General features: G+C 56.5%; 1 protein-coding gene across 2 annotated transcripts in view; it reads right to left on the bottom strand.

The window, feature by feature from the left end:
* PIK3C2B (phosphatidylinositol-4-phosphate 3-kinase catalytic subunit type 2 beta) overlaps positions 1 to 18,886 on the bottom strand; it is a 73,141-nt gene that overhangs the window by 9,928 nt on the left and 44,327 nt on the right. For both annotated transcript variants that reach the window (XM_074935887.1, XM_074935888.1), the window contains exons 9-18: positions 17,458 to 17,604; positions 16,549 to 16,582; positions 15,826 to 16,021; positions 12,566 to 12,688; positions 8,629 to 8,796; positions 7,877 to 7,988; positions 4,993 to 5,135; positions 1,056 to 1,244; positions 274 to 367; positions 65 to 159 (exon numbers count right to left, since the gene is read on the bottom strand). In XM_074935887.1, the coding sequence (XP_074791988.1) occupies positions 65 to 159; positions 274 to 367; positions 1,056 to 1,244; positions 4,993 to 5,135; positions 7,877 to 7,988; positions 8,629 to 8,796; positions 12,566 to 12,688; positions 15,826 to 16,021; positions 16,549 to 16,582; positions 17,458 to 17,604 (1,301 nt within the window). The remainder of the gene's footprint in view (positions 1 to 64; positions 160 to 273; positions 368 to 1,055; positions 1,245 to 4,992; positions 5,136 to 7,876; positions 7,989 to 8,628; positions 8,797 to 12,565; positions 12,689 to 15,825; positions 16,022 to 16,548; positions 16,583 to 17,457; positions 17,605 to 18,886) is intronic.

The raw sequence follows: 18,886 nt of genomic DNA, 5'->3' as shown, positions 1-18,886 counted from the left end.
CTTGGGCAGGCCCCAGCTGAGCACAGACCCCTCCCAAAGGCTGCAGCACCCACACCAACATTACCAGAAGAAGTAGTGGGTGATTCTCAGGTCACAGATGGCTCGCTTCATAAGGAACCGCACCAGGGGGCTGTCGAGGTAGCACTCATACTTCAGGGCCTGGGAGGGGAGAAGCAAGGACATTTCTCCATCAGCAGGCAGGACAGACGGACGGGCCTGGCCCTAACCATAGGCCATGCTGTGCACATTGGGCTGAATGACTCAGTGACTCACCTGCACCAGCTGCGGCAGGTAATCCAGCAGCTCTGCGTCCGACATGGAGTCGATCCAGTGTACAGCTGTCCTCCTCACCTCCTGATCTGGGAACCTACAGCCACAAGCCCCGCATCACTGGGAGGAGGTCACAGCAGGCTCTCTCCAGAGGAACCCAGCCCACCTGCCTGCAGACGAGACCGCTGGGGTCCCTGCAGAGGGTCTGCTGCTGCCATCACAGCCTCTCATGGGCGCATTGTGGGGAAAGCACAGCCGCAGCCTCCCAGGCAAACCACATCATCCCACTGGGAATGCCACAAAACATGGGAACGGAGATGCTTGGCCCGTCTCCAGAAAGTCTCCTGGTCCTCTTATCCACCCTCTTATTTTCTGGGAGGGTTCCTGTTGGATCAGTTCCCCCAGCTCCCCTACTGTGCTCACGACCAGGCAGTGGGTCGTGGCTGCCATATGAAAGAGAACACTAGTAGGCAGTCGCCAGTCTGAGTCCACTTCCCCCATGCCCAACCTGTGGGCAAAGATTCTAAACCCATGTGTCAGATATGCCCAGCCCGCGCCCCACGTCCCCCCAAGCCCCGTTCCTCCCCCTCCCCTCCAGCCTGACAGCACAGCTTTAGGACTGTTTGGGGTTCAGATGTTCACAGAATGTGGATGCATCTTAATGCGGCAACTGGCTGAGAGGCACAAGCCACAGCCCCCAGTGAGTGGCTGGGGCGAGGGAAAGGAGGGGTCTCTGCCCACTGCATGTCCACCCCCCGGGACGGATTCCCCAGGCAGTGGCTTACGTTGCATGCAAGAGCCCAAGGGCATCCTGGTGGTTCATGTAAGTCCATTGCTTCAGCAGGGCGTAGATGTCAGGCAGGCAGGCCCACTCCCAGCTGGGGGCACTGGTGAGCAACAGAGGCAGCGATCCAGGCTGCTCGTGGCAGAAATAGCGCTTCTCCCACAGTCTCTTCCGGTCGGCGTCCGTCAGCCTAGGGCAGCAAAGGTCACAAGACACAGATCTCAGTCCCCTGGGAGAGCAGCGCGTTTCCATCCCGGCTGGACGTCCCGGGACCCTGAGGCCTGGAGCGGGGGAGTCACTTGCCCAGGGTCAAAGTGCCCGGAAGACAGGGCTTGACACTGGTGTTACGGGAAACAGAGTCTGGCTCTAGGAATCTCAGGAGCGGGACAAGAAATAAAAGGGTCAGTGCTCTGAGTGGCCACAAGAGAGCAGGAAAGTCAACCCTGGGACAGTCACTTTGGCTCCTGTTACTCGGGCTGGGTAGAGGAGACCTGCAGCTTGTCGCTTTCACCAATGGAAACTGGTCCTATAAAAGATATTCCCTCACCCACCTTGTCTCTCTACTGTCCTGGGACGCATGCGGCTTAGTGGCTTCTGAATCAATCCCATTTTCTGAGGAAGGCAGCTGGATCAAGTCCTGATCAAGCAGCATAAACCCTTTCACCTCAAGCCTGAGAGATCCAGGGGGTCAGCTGGCCGGGCGGAGGCAAGTGACATGGATTCCTCCGGACATCTCAGCTGATTTTCAGCTTGCATTGAAATTGAGGAAGGTGAGGCAAGGGGAATTTCAAACCCCCTCTGTTCTCTCCCCCTGAAAATCCTGATCAGCAGGGTAGCAGCCTGGAGCCCCTGGGCTGCACACGATTTTCCATTCCAGTGACTGCAGGGAGTGACAATCCCTCGCTCCTGGGCCTGGATCTTACAGAGGCACTAGTGCATTGTGGCCCCAGTGAAATGAGTTGGGCAGGTCTCAACTTAAGGTGTGTCTCCATTACAATCATGGGGTGCGCTTGCAGCTCTCGTAGATTTACCTGAGCTAGATTCGATCTAGCTCGGGTCCCGGAGCAGTGAAGCTGCAGCAGCGTGTGCTTTGGCCACCTGAGTAATTTTCCGGCTGCAGGCAGGATTGTACAGACCGTGCTGCTGTGGCTTCAGCGCTCTGTTACCCAAGCTAGCTGGTAGACATAACCTGCGTGCCTAGTGGACATTTCTCCACATCACGGACCAGTGCACAGTCCGATGCGACTGGCAGCTCCGGAGAGCTAAGACTGGCAAGAGGGCAGGCTGGGGGTTGGCACTGAGGTGCATCGGCAGAGCCTGTAGGGGGGAACTCAGGGCTGGGGGCTGCAGATCGGTACTGAGGGGCATCAGCAGAGCTGGGGGTGTGGGAAGCCGACCCTCCCAACTCCCAGGCCTGGGTCCATTCCCAGACACTCCCTTTCACGATGACGCCAGAGCTCGCCCCAAACAAACAAAGGCAAAGGAAAGCGAAAGCTCTGCCTGCGTAGGAGAAGGTGGGAACGACCCACCCTGGCAATGAACCTGCGAGCCGTGGAGCAGGCGGGCCGGGCACTGCCCTCCCAGAGCACAATGCCAGGAAGGGCTGGGTGCCTTCTGCCGGTTCCCAGCACTGCGCCCTGTTCCTCTAGGAAGTGTCCCGTTTCAAGCCAACAGCTGCAGCGTGCGTGGGGCGACCACGTGGCCTGGATCAGCTGGCAAAGAAACAGGGACAGCAAGGCCCCTTATTCCCACTGGGTCCGAGACCGGAGCATACCTGGCTGGCAGCATTCCGGCCAGCAGGAGTGGGCTCGGATGCCTCATGTCCAGCCCTCCACCTGTTCTCTGCTGAGCCTCTGTCCTTCTCTTCTGCCAGAGGGGGAGCGCCCCATGCCACCTGGAGTCGGGACTCTGGGGGTGTTTTGCAGGGGATGGGGCGGGAAGTGCAGCCTGTGGGTTTGGGACCCAGCTCCACAGCCCCAGCTGGGAGTGACGAAGATGGAGGATTGAGCTGGGCCATGCTTGCCCACTTCTGGCTTTTTATTGCTCTTCTGGACCCAGCTGCTCTGGGAAGTTCGTCCCTGCACTAAGGCCCAATCCACCCCACAGCTGGGGAACGGTCTCTGCAGAACTTAATTCCTCACCCTCCCACTTCTCTCTCCCAAGACAATTGTCTCGGTCTCCTCCTCCCAGCACCAATATCAAGTTTGCTGCCTCTTCCCCTCTAATGTCTCCAAACCCCCCTGCCCCAGCTGCTCCCAGCTCCCTAGTCTCTCGCTTGCCTCCCCCGCCCACCTCTCCCGGGCCTTGCTTAGCCCAGAAGCTCTGTGAGCACCTCTCTGTTCGCAGAGCACCCGGCACAGCGATGGGCATAAGGATCATTCCCAAGGAGAAGAAGAAGGCTGAAGCAGACGCTGTGCCCAGCACAGGAGCAGCTGGCAGAGAGTTTGTTGCCGGTGGGTACCAGCAGGGGGCGTGTGGCTGTGGGGCAGATATCACACCTGGTGACCGGGATGTGCCTGTGTTCTGGATTTGGCCTTGGGGGGTGGAGCTATTGTAGAGGGCACACAAAGGCAGGGGCAGGAGCCAGGGGTACATGCCTACATGAGACTGTGGGGAGGGAGCAAGGATGCAGAACGGCCCCTGAGCTTGGGGAAGAGTCAGCTCCACCCCAAACCACAGGGATTGGGGGGAGCAGGAGAGATGAGATGGGGTTGGCGGGTGGGGGTGCCAGGGCTCTGTGGTGCTTAGAGATGGAGAACTGGAGGAGAAGGAGGGAGAGGTGGGCCAGGTGCCATATGAGACAGGGGCTGTAATGAACCCTAGATTGGGGGTGGACCTCCCCGCTTCAGCAGGCACATGCGGGGCAGCCTGGCAGGAGGTGTGGTCGCCCTGTGGAGCCATGTGTGGGGATGACTGAGAGAGGGAGAACGTTGCTCGCTGGTTCTTCCCAGCCTGGCTCCAAGACACTGGGCCCTACCAGGTCCCCTGGGACCTTTCCATTTCCCACTGTCCATTAGAGAAGAGGTACAGATACTGCCCCCCTCTCCCTGCTCTGCTGGTCGGGATCATGCCCTAGGATTGAGCTCAGCCTGCAGTGAGCTGCCTTGCGGGTGGCCAGCGACACCTGATCCTTCTTGTTTATAGACATGTCTGTGATGCAGAGGCGTGGGCCTCTGGGTGGGGGGGGAAGCGGGGTGAGGAGGAGAGATGGTTGGAGACACCTTCCTTGTACACACATCTGGAGAAGGCAGTTTCTTCCCTCTCAGCCATCTGCCAGAGCACGAGGCCGGGGCACTCCGGGGAAGGACAGATGAACAGCCTGCGAACAGCTGCCTTCAGACAGGGAGAATGGGGGGCAGCCGCACACGCAGAAGCATCAAACCTGATCCCTGGCCCTCAGCCCTCGCCACTCACGAGGGAGCTTCCCAGCTCCTTGTGTGGTTCTCAGGGCCAGCACTGCCATTAGTGGGGCCCCAGGCTGCCAGAGGTGAGGGTCAGGTCCTCATATGACTCCCCTCTGGTCCTGCTGCTGACAGACAGCACATGAGTGCAGGGCGGGGATGGGGGTGGGTGGGTGGGAAAGAGTGTGAGATCGGGCTGGCCTGAGAGTCACAAACCTGCCTGGCCACAGACCCTGATCCAAAGGCTATTAAGGCAGAGGGAGCTTTTCTGTTGCCTTCAACTTCTCGATCAGGACCCAAGAGACCCCTCCTCCCACAGACAGACTTCTGAGGACAAAACCCAATGGAGATCCACCCACCCCAGCGGGCCCCCCAGTCACGGATATGCACGTGTGCCTGCTTCTTTGTGCAGTGCCCACTGGCGAGCTACAGTCCCCGGCAGCTGAGCTGGAGACACCATCTCGGCTGAGGTCTCGCCTCCCCACGTGTCATCCCTGTGGTGTGTGCGTCCCCCCCCACGCGGGCACGGCCTCTCACCAGTACAACGATTCCTTCTGCATCACCTCCTTCAGCTTGCGCTGGTCCTCCTCGCCCAAGCTGCGGAACTCGTACTGGGGGCTGAACTCGGCAGCCGGTGGGCTCGTGAACTTCACGTTGAAGGCAGAGGCTGGGAAATCGATCTGCAGGGCGGGAAGAAGAGCGGGTCAGAGGTCACCCAGAAGGCTCTGTTAAGATGCTGCTGCCCTCCTCAAGGGGACCTGGGGCACTCGGGATGCTCTTGCCTCATATTACTGACCCCAAGGCACATGGTGTTCTCAGGATACCTGCATCCCCCACCCCATGTTACTGCTCCCCCAAGGCAGGTGGGATTCTGGGAAGGCCGACACCCCCTCGCCCTGTGCTTCTGCTTTGAAGCAGATGCCCAGGCTTCCTGCAGCCTCATGTGCTGTGCAATTGCTATGTATTCTCTCAACTTGCCATTGCAACGCTCATTACCAAGGCTGTGAAACTCATCACACATGGGGCCCTCCCAGAGGGGAACGTGAAGCCGACAGGGGCGGGATTGCCCTTGTGCCCGCCTCACTGCCCGGCCCTACCGACCCAGTGAGCCACGAACTGGGAAGTGTTGGGAAACTTCCAGGCCAGGTGCACTAAGGGCCATTAGGAATAAGGACCTGTGAGAAAAGAGACACACCGCTCACCCCGCTCTGTGCAGTCTCTCAGTCTGGAGCCCAGCTAGCCAGGCCAGCTGACTCGGTCCCTGCCACTCCCAGCATTCCCTACTCTGGACCCAACAGAGCAACTGCTTCCTCTCCCCTGCATGTTCTGGATGCCACAGGCGGGTGAGGGGCACACAAGGACGCACGGCCGGCTGTCCCCATCGGATTGGCGTGACCAGACACAGAGTCCCAGCTGCATGGCTAGTGACCGGCTGGTGCAGTGAGATGGAGGGCCAGTCCTCTCACCCCTCTGCTGTGCTAAGACATTGCCCTGGATTTGAGGGGTGTGTATACCCCAGAATGTGAGCCAGTTAATTGCAACTATATTATGTGCATTCAGCCACCCTGAAGTAATGAAATAGAACACCACATAGTGAAGGGTTAATTTGGAGACAAGCTCTCAGAAGCAAGGTCATATTGAGCTGGCAGTTTCTATTCATCAGAATAGGAGGAGGGGACAGACAAGTAAACAACTGAGACTCAAAACCTTGGTGGTTGGAAAACCTCGATTCTAGATACCTCTGAGATGAAAAGTTTATTGAAAGTTAGAAAAGTGACGACATAGTAGGAGTCATTATGACCTGTGTGTTTTGTAGACGTTAGTTATAAAAGATTAGTGAATAGAGTGTACTTGGGAGCAGTCCTCCGAAGCCATCTTGAGAGACATTTTCCCTGACACCCTTTTTCCCCGGGGGGTGAGTAACTGGCCACTGCGAACCTGCTGTTAATTACTTGAGACCGTTCCGGATGTTCTAAACCTATTGCTTATGTCTGTGTGTGCTTAAATCTAATAAACTGCTGTGAAAACACACTGACTTGCATGAATCTTATCAAAGGGAAGTGCTGTGTTCCTGTTGATTTATTCCTTACACTGCCTGGAGGGAAATAGTTACGTTGCCCCTGTTGGGGGTTCTGAAAACCCCAGGTAACACTGCCATTGCCTGCTGGGCTCGGTCAGGGTAAGGAGAGGCTCCTGCTGGGGGATCCTCTCCTTCCTGGCCTGGAAGAGTTTGGGGGAAGAGTCCCACTTTCACAGCTGGGCCATCGTCTGCCGTGGCTCTAACACATTCCCTTCTTGCACTGAACGCTGGTTCTCCCCAAGACCAAGCTGGGACAAACTGGGCCAGTTTCCATTCAGATCCTTCCTCAGGGAGGAAGAGGAGGTCAAGCTTCCCCAGCCCTGGAAAGCCACAGCCTCACCCTGCCATTCCTCCTATCTGCAAGAGGAGCCGACGGGGCAGAGCAGGACCCTCTCCCCACCCACCCACCCAGCTGCTCCATTTTCAGTTGAAACTGTGATGGATTTGTCAATGGCTTTGGGGAAGCCCCAGTGCAGGAGAGAGAGGAAAAACCGGAGCGGTAAGGACAAACAGAGCAAAGCGAAGGCAGGGCCGAGTGCTATTTGCACTGCAATCCTCCCCCTTGAAGGCCAGCCCCAGCAACCCACAGGGAGGAGATTCTCAATCCATCCCAGCTGGAATATTGGTCTTCCAAAGCTGCCTCCTTCCCCTCTGCTCCTCGCCACAGCTGGCGCCCTGTGTGCAGGGCTGGTTTTGCCGCTGAGCGCTCAGCCGAATCCTCGCCAGCACTCACAGGAAAGAGAGAAAGAGAGGCACAGCCGAGGGTGGAGGGAATGCAGACACGAGCTGGAGGGGGGGGGGGGGGGAAGAGGAAAGAGAACAGCCCAGGGGAAAATACAGAGCATCTATGGACCTGCCAAGAGGGTTTTTTTCCGCCCCCCCACGGATGATGAGCTATTAGGTTGGCGGCTCCTATCACAGGTGACATAGTTATGTTTTGTATCTGACTGTTGACTTGGCAGAAGCCCAGAGCATAGCATCCACTTCCTAGCCCACTCTGTGATTGGGCCACCACCTCCAGGTCCCTGACCAGGCCTCTGGGACGAGCAAAGAAGAGACCGGCCCCCACAGCATCCACCCCAGGTTTCACACCGAGCCCAGCGCATGTCGGGACAGGAGTTTTCAAGAGTGGCCAGAGATGGGAGGATGTCCAGCTTGAGACCCCTTGGGCCTGGTTTGCAGAGGAGAGTGCTGAGCCCTGCCAGCTCTACCTGATTTCAATGCCCAGCTGCCTCCGAGAACCAGGCCCAGGGCGGCTCTAGCTGAGTCCCCCAAAACTGAGGGATCCAAAACCCAGAGTCCCATTTGAAAGATTTTTGGCCCAGAGAGTCAGGCACTCACCTGCAGGATAACGCTGTCGGGCTGGTTGAAGTTGGGGGCACTCGACCTGGCACTGGAGTTGTCCTGAGTTGCTGGCCACAAGCCCAGGAGCTTCCGCCCACACGTCAAGACCCTGGAGAAAGGAAGGGGATAGGGTGTTATGACCTTCCCTAGCAGAGAAAGGTAGAGCACCATCCAATGGCTGGAAGTTGAAGCTAGACAATGCAGATGGGAAATAAGGTGTACATTTTAAACAATTTACCAAGGGCTGGGGTGGATTTTCCATCACCGGCAATTTTTAAATTGATATTGGATGTTCTTCTGAATGACTTCCTCTAGGAATTATTGTGGGGCTGGTCTCTGGCCTGGGTTACACAGGAAGTCGGACTAGATAATGACAGTGGTCCCTTCTGGCCTTCGCATCTATGAATCTAGAGCCTTGGGCATTAGAACCTGCTTTGTTGAGGCTAAGAACAAGGAGAGGACCCAGGGGACGGTGGTTTCCTGAGTACAGGTGGCTTCATTGCAGAGCCCCTCCAGGATGGGAGCAGCCCATAGTGGGTTGGGTTTGACAGCTGCTGCCATGCTCAGCAACAAGCCTGACACAAGGGCCAACTCAGCGACCTTGGTGCCAGGCGGGTGGGGCACTGGCACCAGGAGATCCCCTGGGTTTGGTATCCCAGCTGAGTCAGTGCATTCGGTAACCACCCTCCAACATATCCTTTGTGCCCAGCCCCTTGCCCAGGGGATGGGGACAGGGAGGGTGCACGTACTGCCTGAAGTTGAAGAGCGGGGTGGTGACCCAGCCCAGAGCCTCGGGGACCCGCCGCTGCTTGTTGGTCTCAGAGGAGCTCCCCGGAGGCGGGATGGGCACAGCATAGAGCGTGGCGCTCAGCAGCGTCTCCCGCGGTAGCCGGTTCACTTGGATCGGAAAGCAGATCCTAGAAGAAATCACCCGGGGAGCTGTGAGTCAGAGCCTTGGCTTCACAGCCAGGGGATCCCTCTTCTCATAGTCAAGGGGCTCATTGTGCGTTATATCAGCATACTGCTCCTGGTAGCGCATCCCAGCCTAGTGCAGGCCGACAGTCGCCCTAGCTCCACTCAAGCGAATGTGCTAAAAATACCCAGTGGGTCCATGGTGGCATGGGCAGCAGTGCAGGCTAGCCAGCCGAGTACAAACCCACCCGGCCCCCTGGGTACGTACTTCAGTGTGCAAGCTCGAGCAGAGCGAATGCATCTGTCTACCCAGGCTGGGAAGCACCCCCCCAGCTGCTGTGCCCTCAGCAACACCAGGCCCTCCAGAGAGGGAGCTGCCTTTCCCCAGTCTGGACAGGGCTTGCACTACAGTGAACTGCTACAGATTGTAGGGCCCAACCCTAAGACTGCAGAGCAACCTCTGCAGCCACTGAAATTCAGGGGAGTTCGGGCATCGGTGCCTCTTGGTACTGAACCCAGGGGCTGGTGAGGGAATTTCCAGCCCCCGCTCAGAACCAGAGACGCCAGATCTGACCGAGTGGTTTCCCCACTATGTATCTAGGTGCTTATACGCTGCCTCCCGCCCCATTACGGTCATGTCTGAGCACCTCATACCAATGCACAGGTCAGGTCCCCAGCTGGCTGAAGTCACTGCAGCGCCATTGACTTGAATGGAGCTGTGCTAGTTCACGCCAGCTGATGATGGCCCGATGTACCGATCCTCACAACACGCCTGGGATCTCCATTGTGCAGACAGGGAAACTGAGGCAGGGAGTGGGGCTGAGACCTGCCCCAGGTCATACAAGAGATCCCGACTCCTGATCCTAGGCTAGCCCAACAGAGGTTGCCCTCAGGAACAGGACCCACCAGTGGAAGGAGTGGGTTCTAGAAGAGCTTTGAAGTAACATGGAGATGAGGCAGGGTGGAAGGCAGATCTGTTCGGAGAGAGTACGGCTGCTCTCCCACTGGTCACTGGGACATCGGGGATCAGACACACTCCTGCCTGATCAGCATTGCTCCTCAGCACTGCACGGGGAAGGGCAACAGCGAGAACTGCCATGAAAGCTAGAGCAACGGGCCAACAGCTACACATGCCGCTGTCAGGGGAGAGAACGACGCCGACCCTTTACTTAAGAGAAGGGATCGGTCTAGGAGCATTCAATCCACCCCCTGCAAGGGGGGAGTGTTGGGAGGGAGATGGCCATGGATCCTATGCAGGAAGCAGCTGGGTAGCCATGGTCCCTACTACCTCTTTGGTCTATAGAGGGAAGAAGGGGGTGGGTTCCCCCTCTATAGGGGATTCCTTTAGATCCTGCAGGGGATGGGGAAGAGCACAGAAGAGCTGGATGAGCTCAGTTGATCTTCTATAGGGGAAGCCCCGCAGGCCCTACCAGAAAGGGCTGATCACTATAGATACCCCATAGGCATCAATGGAGGGGGCAAACATATTCTATAAGGAAGCTCTGCCAGACAACCTGTCTTGTCAGATTGCATGCTGGTGGATTTCACCTGGTCCTAGGGGACTGAGACAACAACTCTGGGGAGCTTTTTTCACACCGGGGCTCAGAGGATCACATTTTACTTCTCCCCAACCCCTCCCCTTCTTTCCTCCCCCATCCTGCTCCCATGCCAAGGTCTGGTGGGGCCACCACCTGCAGGACTGGACACACCACCCTCTAGAGTCTGCCAGTGCTGCTCCAAAGCTTCCCAGCAAGGGGGATAGGGTGGGGGGGAGAGGACACAGACACAGACACACACACACTAACCTCGACCCAGCTTGTTTGCCCAGCCCATGCAGTCACCTTAAAGGGCGGTGGCCCCCAGGGGTCCTGGAGCCAATCCTGCAGGGCTAGCAGAGCCCAGGGGTGTGCCAGACCAAAGCAGTATCATAGCTACCAAGAGGGCAATGCTGGCTGAAGCAGCTGACTCCCATGGCTGAGGTTCCTCGTGCAGCCAGCAAAGGGGACTCAGGGAGGTGGTTCAGAGCCCAGCCCATGCAACCTGGGCGTTAACCCCTCTGAACATGCAGTTTTCAGGGGGCAAAGATCCACACAAAAGGAGTCATCTAACAACACCGCTCCGTGCCGGAACTGCTGTGTCTCTCTCCCTGGGTCCTTCTCAGGGGATGGGCTCCTTCTAAAATTAGCCCTTTCCCCTCCCCTTTGCGGGCTTAGTACACATGCCCTCTCAGCTGCTAGGGCTATTTTTAGATCAGATCCCCTTTCCCTGGAGTAGCTACAGCCCCCAGAACAAACAGCCCCTGCTCACAGGGTTAAAGGAGAAGACCCACCAGCAAGAGGTGAAGCAGGGAGCGCTTAGTTCTACCGGGGATCCGACACCCCTCAGAAGTTATTTCACCAGGACCTCAGATGCTCCCACTGGCTTTATCTTAAAATTCTACATACTACATCTCCTTAGTCCCTACAGGGCTTGTCTTCTGAATCACCCTGGGTGCCAGTGCAAAAACCCGGCACTGCTTTAGGCCATGCTTAGACATGCTGGCAGGTGGGTCCAATTAGCTCCAACCAGGCTATAATTGGGGCCAGGAGTGTCTCTGGGAGCTAGGAGTAAGAAGGAGGAGAGGTGGGGGATGACACACCAACTGACTGTGCAGGGCAGTCCCCGGAATAGCCGGGCTTTGGGTGGAAGCTGAAGCTCATGCTGTGTTAGAGTCACCAGTAGAGAACACCCCAGGGTTGGGGGTGGGTGGTGTAGATACTAAGGGCCACATTTTTCCAAAAATCTTACCATATAATCTGGCCACAAGGGTCCCAAAGGGAGCTGCTGGGTGCTGAGCCCTGAGACACCTGGCCCTGAGCTCTTTGGCAAAGCTGCACGCACTCTGTGCGCTCTGCTGAGGGTGGGGTTGGCACTCGCCCCTGTTGTTCCAGAGCTGCATTCACCCCAACAGCAAGGAGTCGGGCTGACTATCGTCAGCCAGCAATGGTTCCAGAAGAGCCCCAGGGGTGATGACTGTATTGTAGAGATGGTGCTTGTCTACCGGGGGAACTGTGGTGGTATAATTAGACTGCTGTGATTATACCAGTGTTGCTCCTGGCGAGGACTATACAGTCCAACTGTAGCAGTAGAATTAGACTGATATCATTTTGCTGGTAACTTTCCCCCTGTAGACAAGCTCATGGAACAAAACCTCGTTCCCCTGTGCTTCTGGTTTTCCAGACCAGACCAGGGTGCAGTGTGGGTACAGGGCCCATTTCCTCAGAAGCCCCTGAGTTCCGGGAGAACAAGTGGTTGGTATATGACTTGGGTTTGACTCACCCCACGGCTATCTCCCTGGGTACTCATTACAAAGCTTCTGGTGCTCTAATTCACTGGCAGCATTTCCCTCCAACAGAGGGTTTGAGCCCCAAGTGCTGTTCATGTTTCCTGCTGTGAGGACACCTGAAATGCCATCGCTCCCTGGCAGGGGGTGTTATAAGGGAACTCTGTGAATCCAGTTCTCATTCCCCTGCGAGATCTGGTGGGGCACTGAGCAAGAATGGAGGTAGGACCGAAGGGTGCAGCCGGTTCTCCCTAGCTTCCCCTTCTCCCCCTCTCATTCCACGGGTTCAGCTCTGCCTCTGCCATAATCGCCTAGCCATCCGCATTCAGTCCTTGGCAGACTGCATCCAGCCCCCCTTCAACAGGACACCCGGCCTGTTGGGTGTCCCTCTTCTCCCCTCCCCACCGGAGGCCAAGGGAAGCAGGTCAGAGCTAAGCAGGGAGCTGCCTTACTGCTGGTCCCAGATGATGAGGTGGAAGAGGTACTTGTACACATGAGCCTTTCTGGTCTGCAGGGGGCTGCAGAGCTCCTTGCCGCCATGGGTGAGGGAGCAGGAGAGGTAAAAGTCTTCGTAACTGCAACAGGAGAAAATAAAGTGGAGAGATAAAGACATGCCTGCAACTTATAGCAAAGAAACAAAGGGGCCTCACCTCCACTTTTCTCCAGTCACTGTGAGTGCGTCTACATGGACGACTGGTGCACTGTAAGCTGGGTGTGAATCTACAGCACATTAGCCTGCCACGCGCTAACAGGCCATGTGGACCCTGCTACCGCACACTAAAAGTTCCATAGTGCACATTGACCTGCTCCCATTTCCATCTCCCTCTCCTCCAATTCCTCATCTCTTCCTTCCTTCTCTCCTCCCTGCCCCTTTCCCTCCTCCCGTCTCCTAGCGGTACCCAAAGCAGGAGCAGTGTGCGGGGGGAATGGCTTGGTTTATTCCAAATCCAGCAGGTGACAGGTAAACCGAAGCCTTTCAAATGCACCTGGCCTCTTTCTAGGGGCCCCAATGGGATTGGACAAGCCATGGACTGAGCTCGGACGAAGATTCAGAGATCTGGATAAGTCTCCCTCCAGACTCGATTCCCCATTACCATGCACCTCGGGTCTGTAAAATGCTACCAGGTCAGACTTTCTCCACTCACTTGCATTGCTGTAGGGTTTGGTGCTTGCTTTGCATAGAGGTAAGTGATACCACCAGCTATGAGGCAAGGGGAGAACCAGGCCTTGGATCCTTAGCCCAGCTCTGGGGCCAAATTCTCAGCTGGTGCAATGCTCCATGGAAATCAGTGGCCCCAGAATATGGTCCTTGGGTCCATGAAACTGGGCTCAGAGATCTGGGGAGGACAGCTTCCCTCACCAGATTTCTGGAGCCTATCCAGAAGGGTCAGCAATGCTGCCCGGGAGTCCCCTGCTGTGGTCTGCGGCTGGAATCCAGAGGCGCGGGCACCTCCATGATAACGCAAGACACTGGGGAGGGGTGACACTGGACAAACATTTCTCAAATCTGGGTGGCCAGCAAGGCTGGAATTTCAGGCCAAGGTTCGTGGCAATCTTACTGTAACCCAAACTGGTTCATCTGCCCTGAGATCAGACGCATGACTCTCCCCAGAGGAGGCAGCTAAATCTGAGCGCAAACTCCATGTCTCCTCTTAGCCCATTCCCCTCCCCAGAACATTTCAGCTCAGGGTGGGGGATTTTATCCCCTTTTCTCCACCGCCTCTCCAGATCAGCCATGGGATCTTTCTCCCAGGCTGTTATCCCTTTGAGAAAGGGGTGGGAAGCTACCGAGAGAAGGCCCAACTCCTTCCACACAGCCAGATTGACATATGCCACCGAATGCCATCACATGGGGGTCTCCCAGAAGGACACGGCCATGTGACAGGTGCCGAGCGTGGATCCAGGGAGGGCCATGGGGTAACAAAGGTCAGAGGATGCCTGGATTTCCCAGGCTACTTCCTTTGTTCGGAGTCAATCACCAACTGGAATACATTAAGGACGGGACAAAGGCGAGGGGTCCCTGGAGGGGCGGCTGCTACGACTGCTGCTGCCTCCTACCCCCTTCGCAGGCTCGTGTTGCTGGAGCTGCAGAGCTCTGTAAGGCGGCCAGCCATAGCCAGGAGCGTGGTTTACCAGTGGGCATCCTCCCTACGTTGGGTGAAACACACATATCCAAGCCCAGGCAGCTAACAAAGGAGCATCCCCTTCACCCCCCCTCAGCCCTCCCCACACACCACACTCATCTCATTGTCCCCTTATCCAGCCAGGATAAAAAGCCCAGGCAGCCATTGGCCGCCAGGGCCCAAGCCCTCGCTGAGAACGGGCCCATCTGTCACAGCCTGTAGGGCTGCAGCAGGCAGGAGCTGGGGGGAGCCTGCTGCAATGAGCTCTCCCAGCGCATTCCAGCGCAGCCTGCGCAAACGGGGCTGGGCTGGGCTACGGAGAGCGCTGCAGAGCTCAGCTGCACCGGGCCCCCGCGCCGGCGCCACTCGCTCTCCGCAGCCTCTTTCAAGCCCCGCTCTCTGACTCCTCTCCCTGCAGCAAGAGGGAATGTTCAGCTCCCCTCCCTCCCTGCCAGCACTTCCTCTAGCACCCACCAGCATGGCACCAACGGGCTGAATTTCCGGGGCCTCTGGCATCCCAAGTTTTGATCCGGCCAGGGCCCATATTCCTGGCGTATTCTGTATTATCATTATGGGCCATGCAGGTAGGGAAGGGAAGGTCTCTTTTTGCTTCTAGATTACGGCAGGGATGAGACAACCATTCAGTGAACTAACTAACAGCTGCTGCAGCCTTTCCAGCTAGGAACGAACCCCTCAGCCAGCTCCAATTCTGTCTCTGACCTGTCTATCCCCAGGAGCCCACTGGCTCTGATACACCCCTCATCAGGGCGCTCTCTGCAGCCCTGCCAGGGCCGTGACTGATGGACTATGAGCCGATATAGGCCTTTACCAGCTCTGAATTCTGTGGTCCACTGCAGTGCCCAGGGCCAAGACACCCACCTGTGCATTCCCTGCAGGAATCCAGCTGGAGCTCTGTACACATCTCACCACACAGGGGTGAGAGTAACATGGCATGGAAGGGCTGGGGGGAGGGGGTAGACATACATTATATGTTCACTGCAGCCAGGTATCCACATGACTCAGTAATGCCTAAGCTGGGTGTGGGATGTTGAACAGAGCCGATTAGTAGTGCTTCTGGTCCTAAGAGTGGCCTTTGCCAGAAGGTCCAGAGGAAGTTGTGCTAACCTCCGGCGTGAGATACCCATACTCCACCACAAAGGGAGATATCTCCCTGACCTCAGCTAGTGACGCCCTGGAACATGAGGACCGAGTGTCCTCGTAAAGGATGCTAAAAGCCTGTCATGCCGCCCCAGCTCATGTCTTGTCCCCTCCCAGCCCTGCTGCAGACTCTTCCCAATGCTGCCTGTAGGATCCCGGCCCAGAGGAGGCGAGAGGGCGACAGGGATCAGGGGCAATCAGCCCAGATGCTCTTTGTCAGACTAAGGCAGGGCAGAGAGCCTTAGAATGAGGGCGGGATTCCTTACACTGAACATGCCTTTGAACTCTGGGGAGAGACCCCATGGGCTAGGCAGACGGAGTGAAGGGGTATCCTGAGATGTCACTCCAGACAAGGAGCCAGGCGCCAGGGCAGGGATCTACCCCAATCAGCCGTCACCGCCCAGCGGGGACACGCGGCTAAGCCCTCGTACCTTGCTGCCCAGGTGATAGGGATGCGGTGCGTGGCGTAGACAGTGAAGGAGAGGGGACAGGTGAGGAGACAGGCCTCCTGGCTCAGGTGGTGCTTCCTGTTTCCATGCACTGCTGTCTGGAAGTCTGCATTGAAAGTGTTGCAGTAAAGCTCCACCAGATCCAAGATGGCAGCCGTCAAGGTCTCCACGACCTTCTCTGTAAGGGAGTGCAGATGAGGCATGAAACAGGGATGCTCTGGAATGCTGCCTCCCCCCGTCCCCCATCTCCCGTTTCCCCATGCTGGGCCTTGGTGGGGAGGTCTCCAGTACTGCCAGCCCATGACGGAAGCTGCGGTTGCCTCTATCCTACTACAGATGGCCATGCCCTACCCACACCCTGCACAGTGACCTGCCTAGGGGCTCAAGCACATTGTGGGACGCTTTAGGGGGCTGATTAAAAGTTATTTCAAGCCAATGGGACTCTGCATGTGGATCTTTTTCAGGGGGAACAAGCTGGGGGCGTAAAACCCCTGGAAACTGAAGAAAAAGAGGAAAGCTTATGTTCTAAGCTTTTTCTCTGGAAACAGAGAAAAAGTGATAAATCCCCTCCCTAAAAAGGCCATTTTTCCATCTAAAAAAGTTTTTTTTTTTTTAAAGATTGTCCCACACTAAATAGGGGGAAAGGGTCTGAAGATCAAAAGCACCAAGAACTCTGCAACAGAATGAGCGGAGAAGAGAAATTACCCCGATTTTCCCTCACGGTCAGAACATTTGGATCCTGTCGAGGAAAAAGAAACCAGAAAAGCAATGTTAAGGTTATTCCAGTGCCCTCAGACACAGCTGGAAGCAATTGTCTAAGCCAGCTATTTTATGTAACAGCCTCCCAGAGCCTATCCATTCCCTGCCACTCAAGCTGCAGCAAGCAAGGAAATACAACAAAGGCAGTTGCACGATCTTGGCTGTTCGGGAATTTTACATGTGGTATGTTGGCGAGGGGGGGATAAAAACAGATGAAAAGGGGCCAGATTCCCTTCATTTGCACCCACCTAAATGTGAGTAGATGCCCTCTCCAGTCTGGGAAGCTGGGTTCTCACATATGGGCTTTTCACTGTTAGATTAACCAGCTCTTGGGAGTCCTTAAAACGAGACCGGATCTCTGCCTAGGAGATACAGTCCAGTTCAGGGGCGAGCTTCGAGGCTCAGAGTTTTGTAGCAGGGAAGAATGACATCTGCAGTGGAGGGAACCACTAGGTGACACTCTCTGGCCTTGGGCTACACAAGAGGTCAGGGGGATCCTGATCACTAGCTCATGGTAGCCTGTCACAGCCTTGCTGGCTTTGAAATCTATGGGCCCGATCCAGTGTCTACTGAAGGACTCCTGCTGACTTTGGATCAAGCCCCATGAAGCCAGCCCACGGAAGGACTGCTCCCCACTGTCCTGTCTGTTATGTAGGGCTTTGCCAGACTCAAGAGACGAGGCTCCCACCCTTCCCCAGGGAGATTATTCCACAGCCTAGAAAGATCTCCCCAGCCAGAAGCTCCCCCCCGGCTCACACACACCACTAATGCTCAGCCTCAGTTTCCCTTTAATTTCACCCCTTTCCTCCAAGCTCAGCCCCCCTGCTGAGGAGCTTCTGGGTCCTGGCTTCTTACCTTCTGGATTTTGGGCTGCATGCGAGAAGGGCAGGCTGGCAGCTGGTTCAGGGCTCCAGTGATTTCCTGAGACTCCACAGCAGCCAGGGCATTGCAAATGGCCATGACGGACTGGATCACCCGGTCGGCTTTCAGCTGGAAGTCTCCCTGGAAGGGAAGGCAGGAAGAGGCTTACTGCACAGTGCGGCAACGCAGCCAGATGGCTTCACCTTACCACCATTGCTGAGGTATGCCGACATGATAGCTATCTTATGGACGTACAGCAGGGGCCATAAGGAGATCCACTGGGACTCTGGCCCAAGGACGCCGGCGTTTTAACCACCTCTGTCCCACCACAGCACATTCTATCTGACTCCGGGGTAGCATCCAGCCAGTCGCAGCTCTACCCCGGCTCAGGCATCCTGGGAGAGACAGACCTCTCTCTCTCTTGGGCCAGGTGAGTGGCAGCAAGGAGGCTGAGCGCAGAGGGATTATGCCTGAGATAAAGCAGCAGCCCAGGAGGAAGGGAGGGGATGGAAAGCCGAGGAGTTCCTGGTCTGGACCTGCCCAGAAGAGGTGGAGAGGAGGGTCCCATGGCAAATTGCTGCCCATGCTTCTGCATCCCAGCTACCAAAAACAGAGTTGGGGTGGGGGGAATGAGACCCTTTCCGATCTCTGCACTGTGCTGTCCCCCGTTTCTGTACCCCCTCCACCCTCGGGAGGTACATGTAGCCAGAAGGTGCCAGGAGAGGGCAGGGCGAAAGAGGAGACTCTGTGGCACCTAAAGAAAGTCACATGCAACAGGGGGTGGTGGGAATAATGTCCTGTAGGTACCCATCTGCACCTGCATTCTCATGTCCCCTCCAACAGGACACCCCAAAAGGAAAGACACAGCCACTGCTGAGCAAGTTCCCAGCCCAGTATCTGTCGCCTCGCGGTTCATCGTACGTCCTTGAGTCTCTGCAGACCTGGCTTTCCTGGTTGGGAGCAGGCCTGCTGCTAAGCAGGCAGGATCCTGGCACCTTCGGCGTGTGGGTTTGGCGATGGGAGAGCACCATCGGCTCCACCGAATCCCACAGGAGCTTGAGGCTCTTCCTCGCCTGGTCACATGTGAGAGATCCAGTGGCCATACCTCATCAGCTAAGCAAGGCTATGGCTCGTTCCCCAGGTCCCAATGTCACAGGGAGGTGGGACTCTCAGCACTCTTTAATCAGTTTGGCTTAAGACTTGATTCTCAGGACTGATTTTGGACTGGGTAGGGAACGGATACCTACGCTTATTGAAATGGAGGTGGCATGGTCTAACACTGAGGTTCCCAAGCTGAGCACTATGGACACTCATGATGCTGCCAGTTCCACTCCCTTATATGTAACTCCAGCCAGGACACCTCAAACCATGGAGCTGGAGTTGCCACTAGGGGCTGCTGCTGTCCATGCTATGACAAAGTTTG

This window comes from Natator depressus, chromosome 21 (genome assembly GCF_965152275.1).
Source record: "Natator depressus isolate rNatDep1 chromosome 21, rNatDep2.hap1, whole genome shotgun sequence".
NCBI lineage: Eukaryota > Metazoa > Chordata > Testudines > Cheloniidae > Natator > Natator depressus.
The sequence above is the reverse complement of the archived record's forward strand: the minus strand, read 5'-3'. Positions and strand labels throughout refer to the sequence as shown.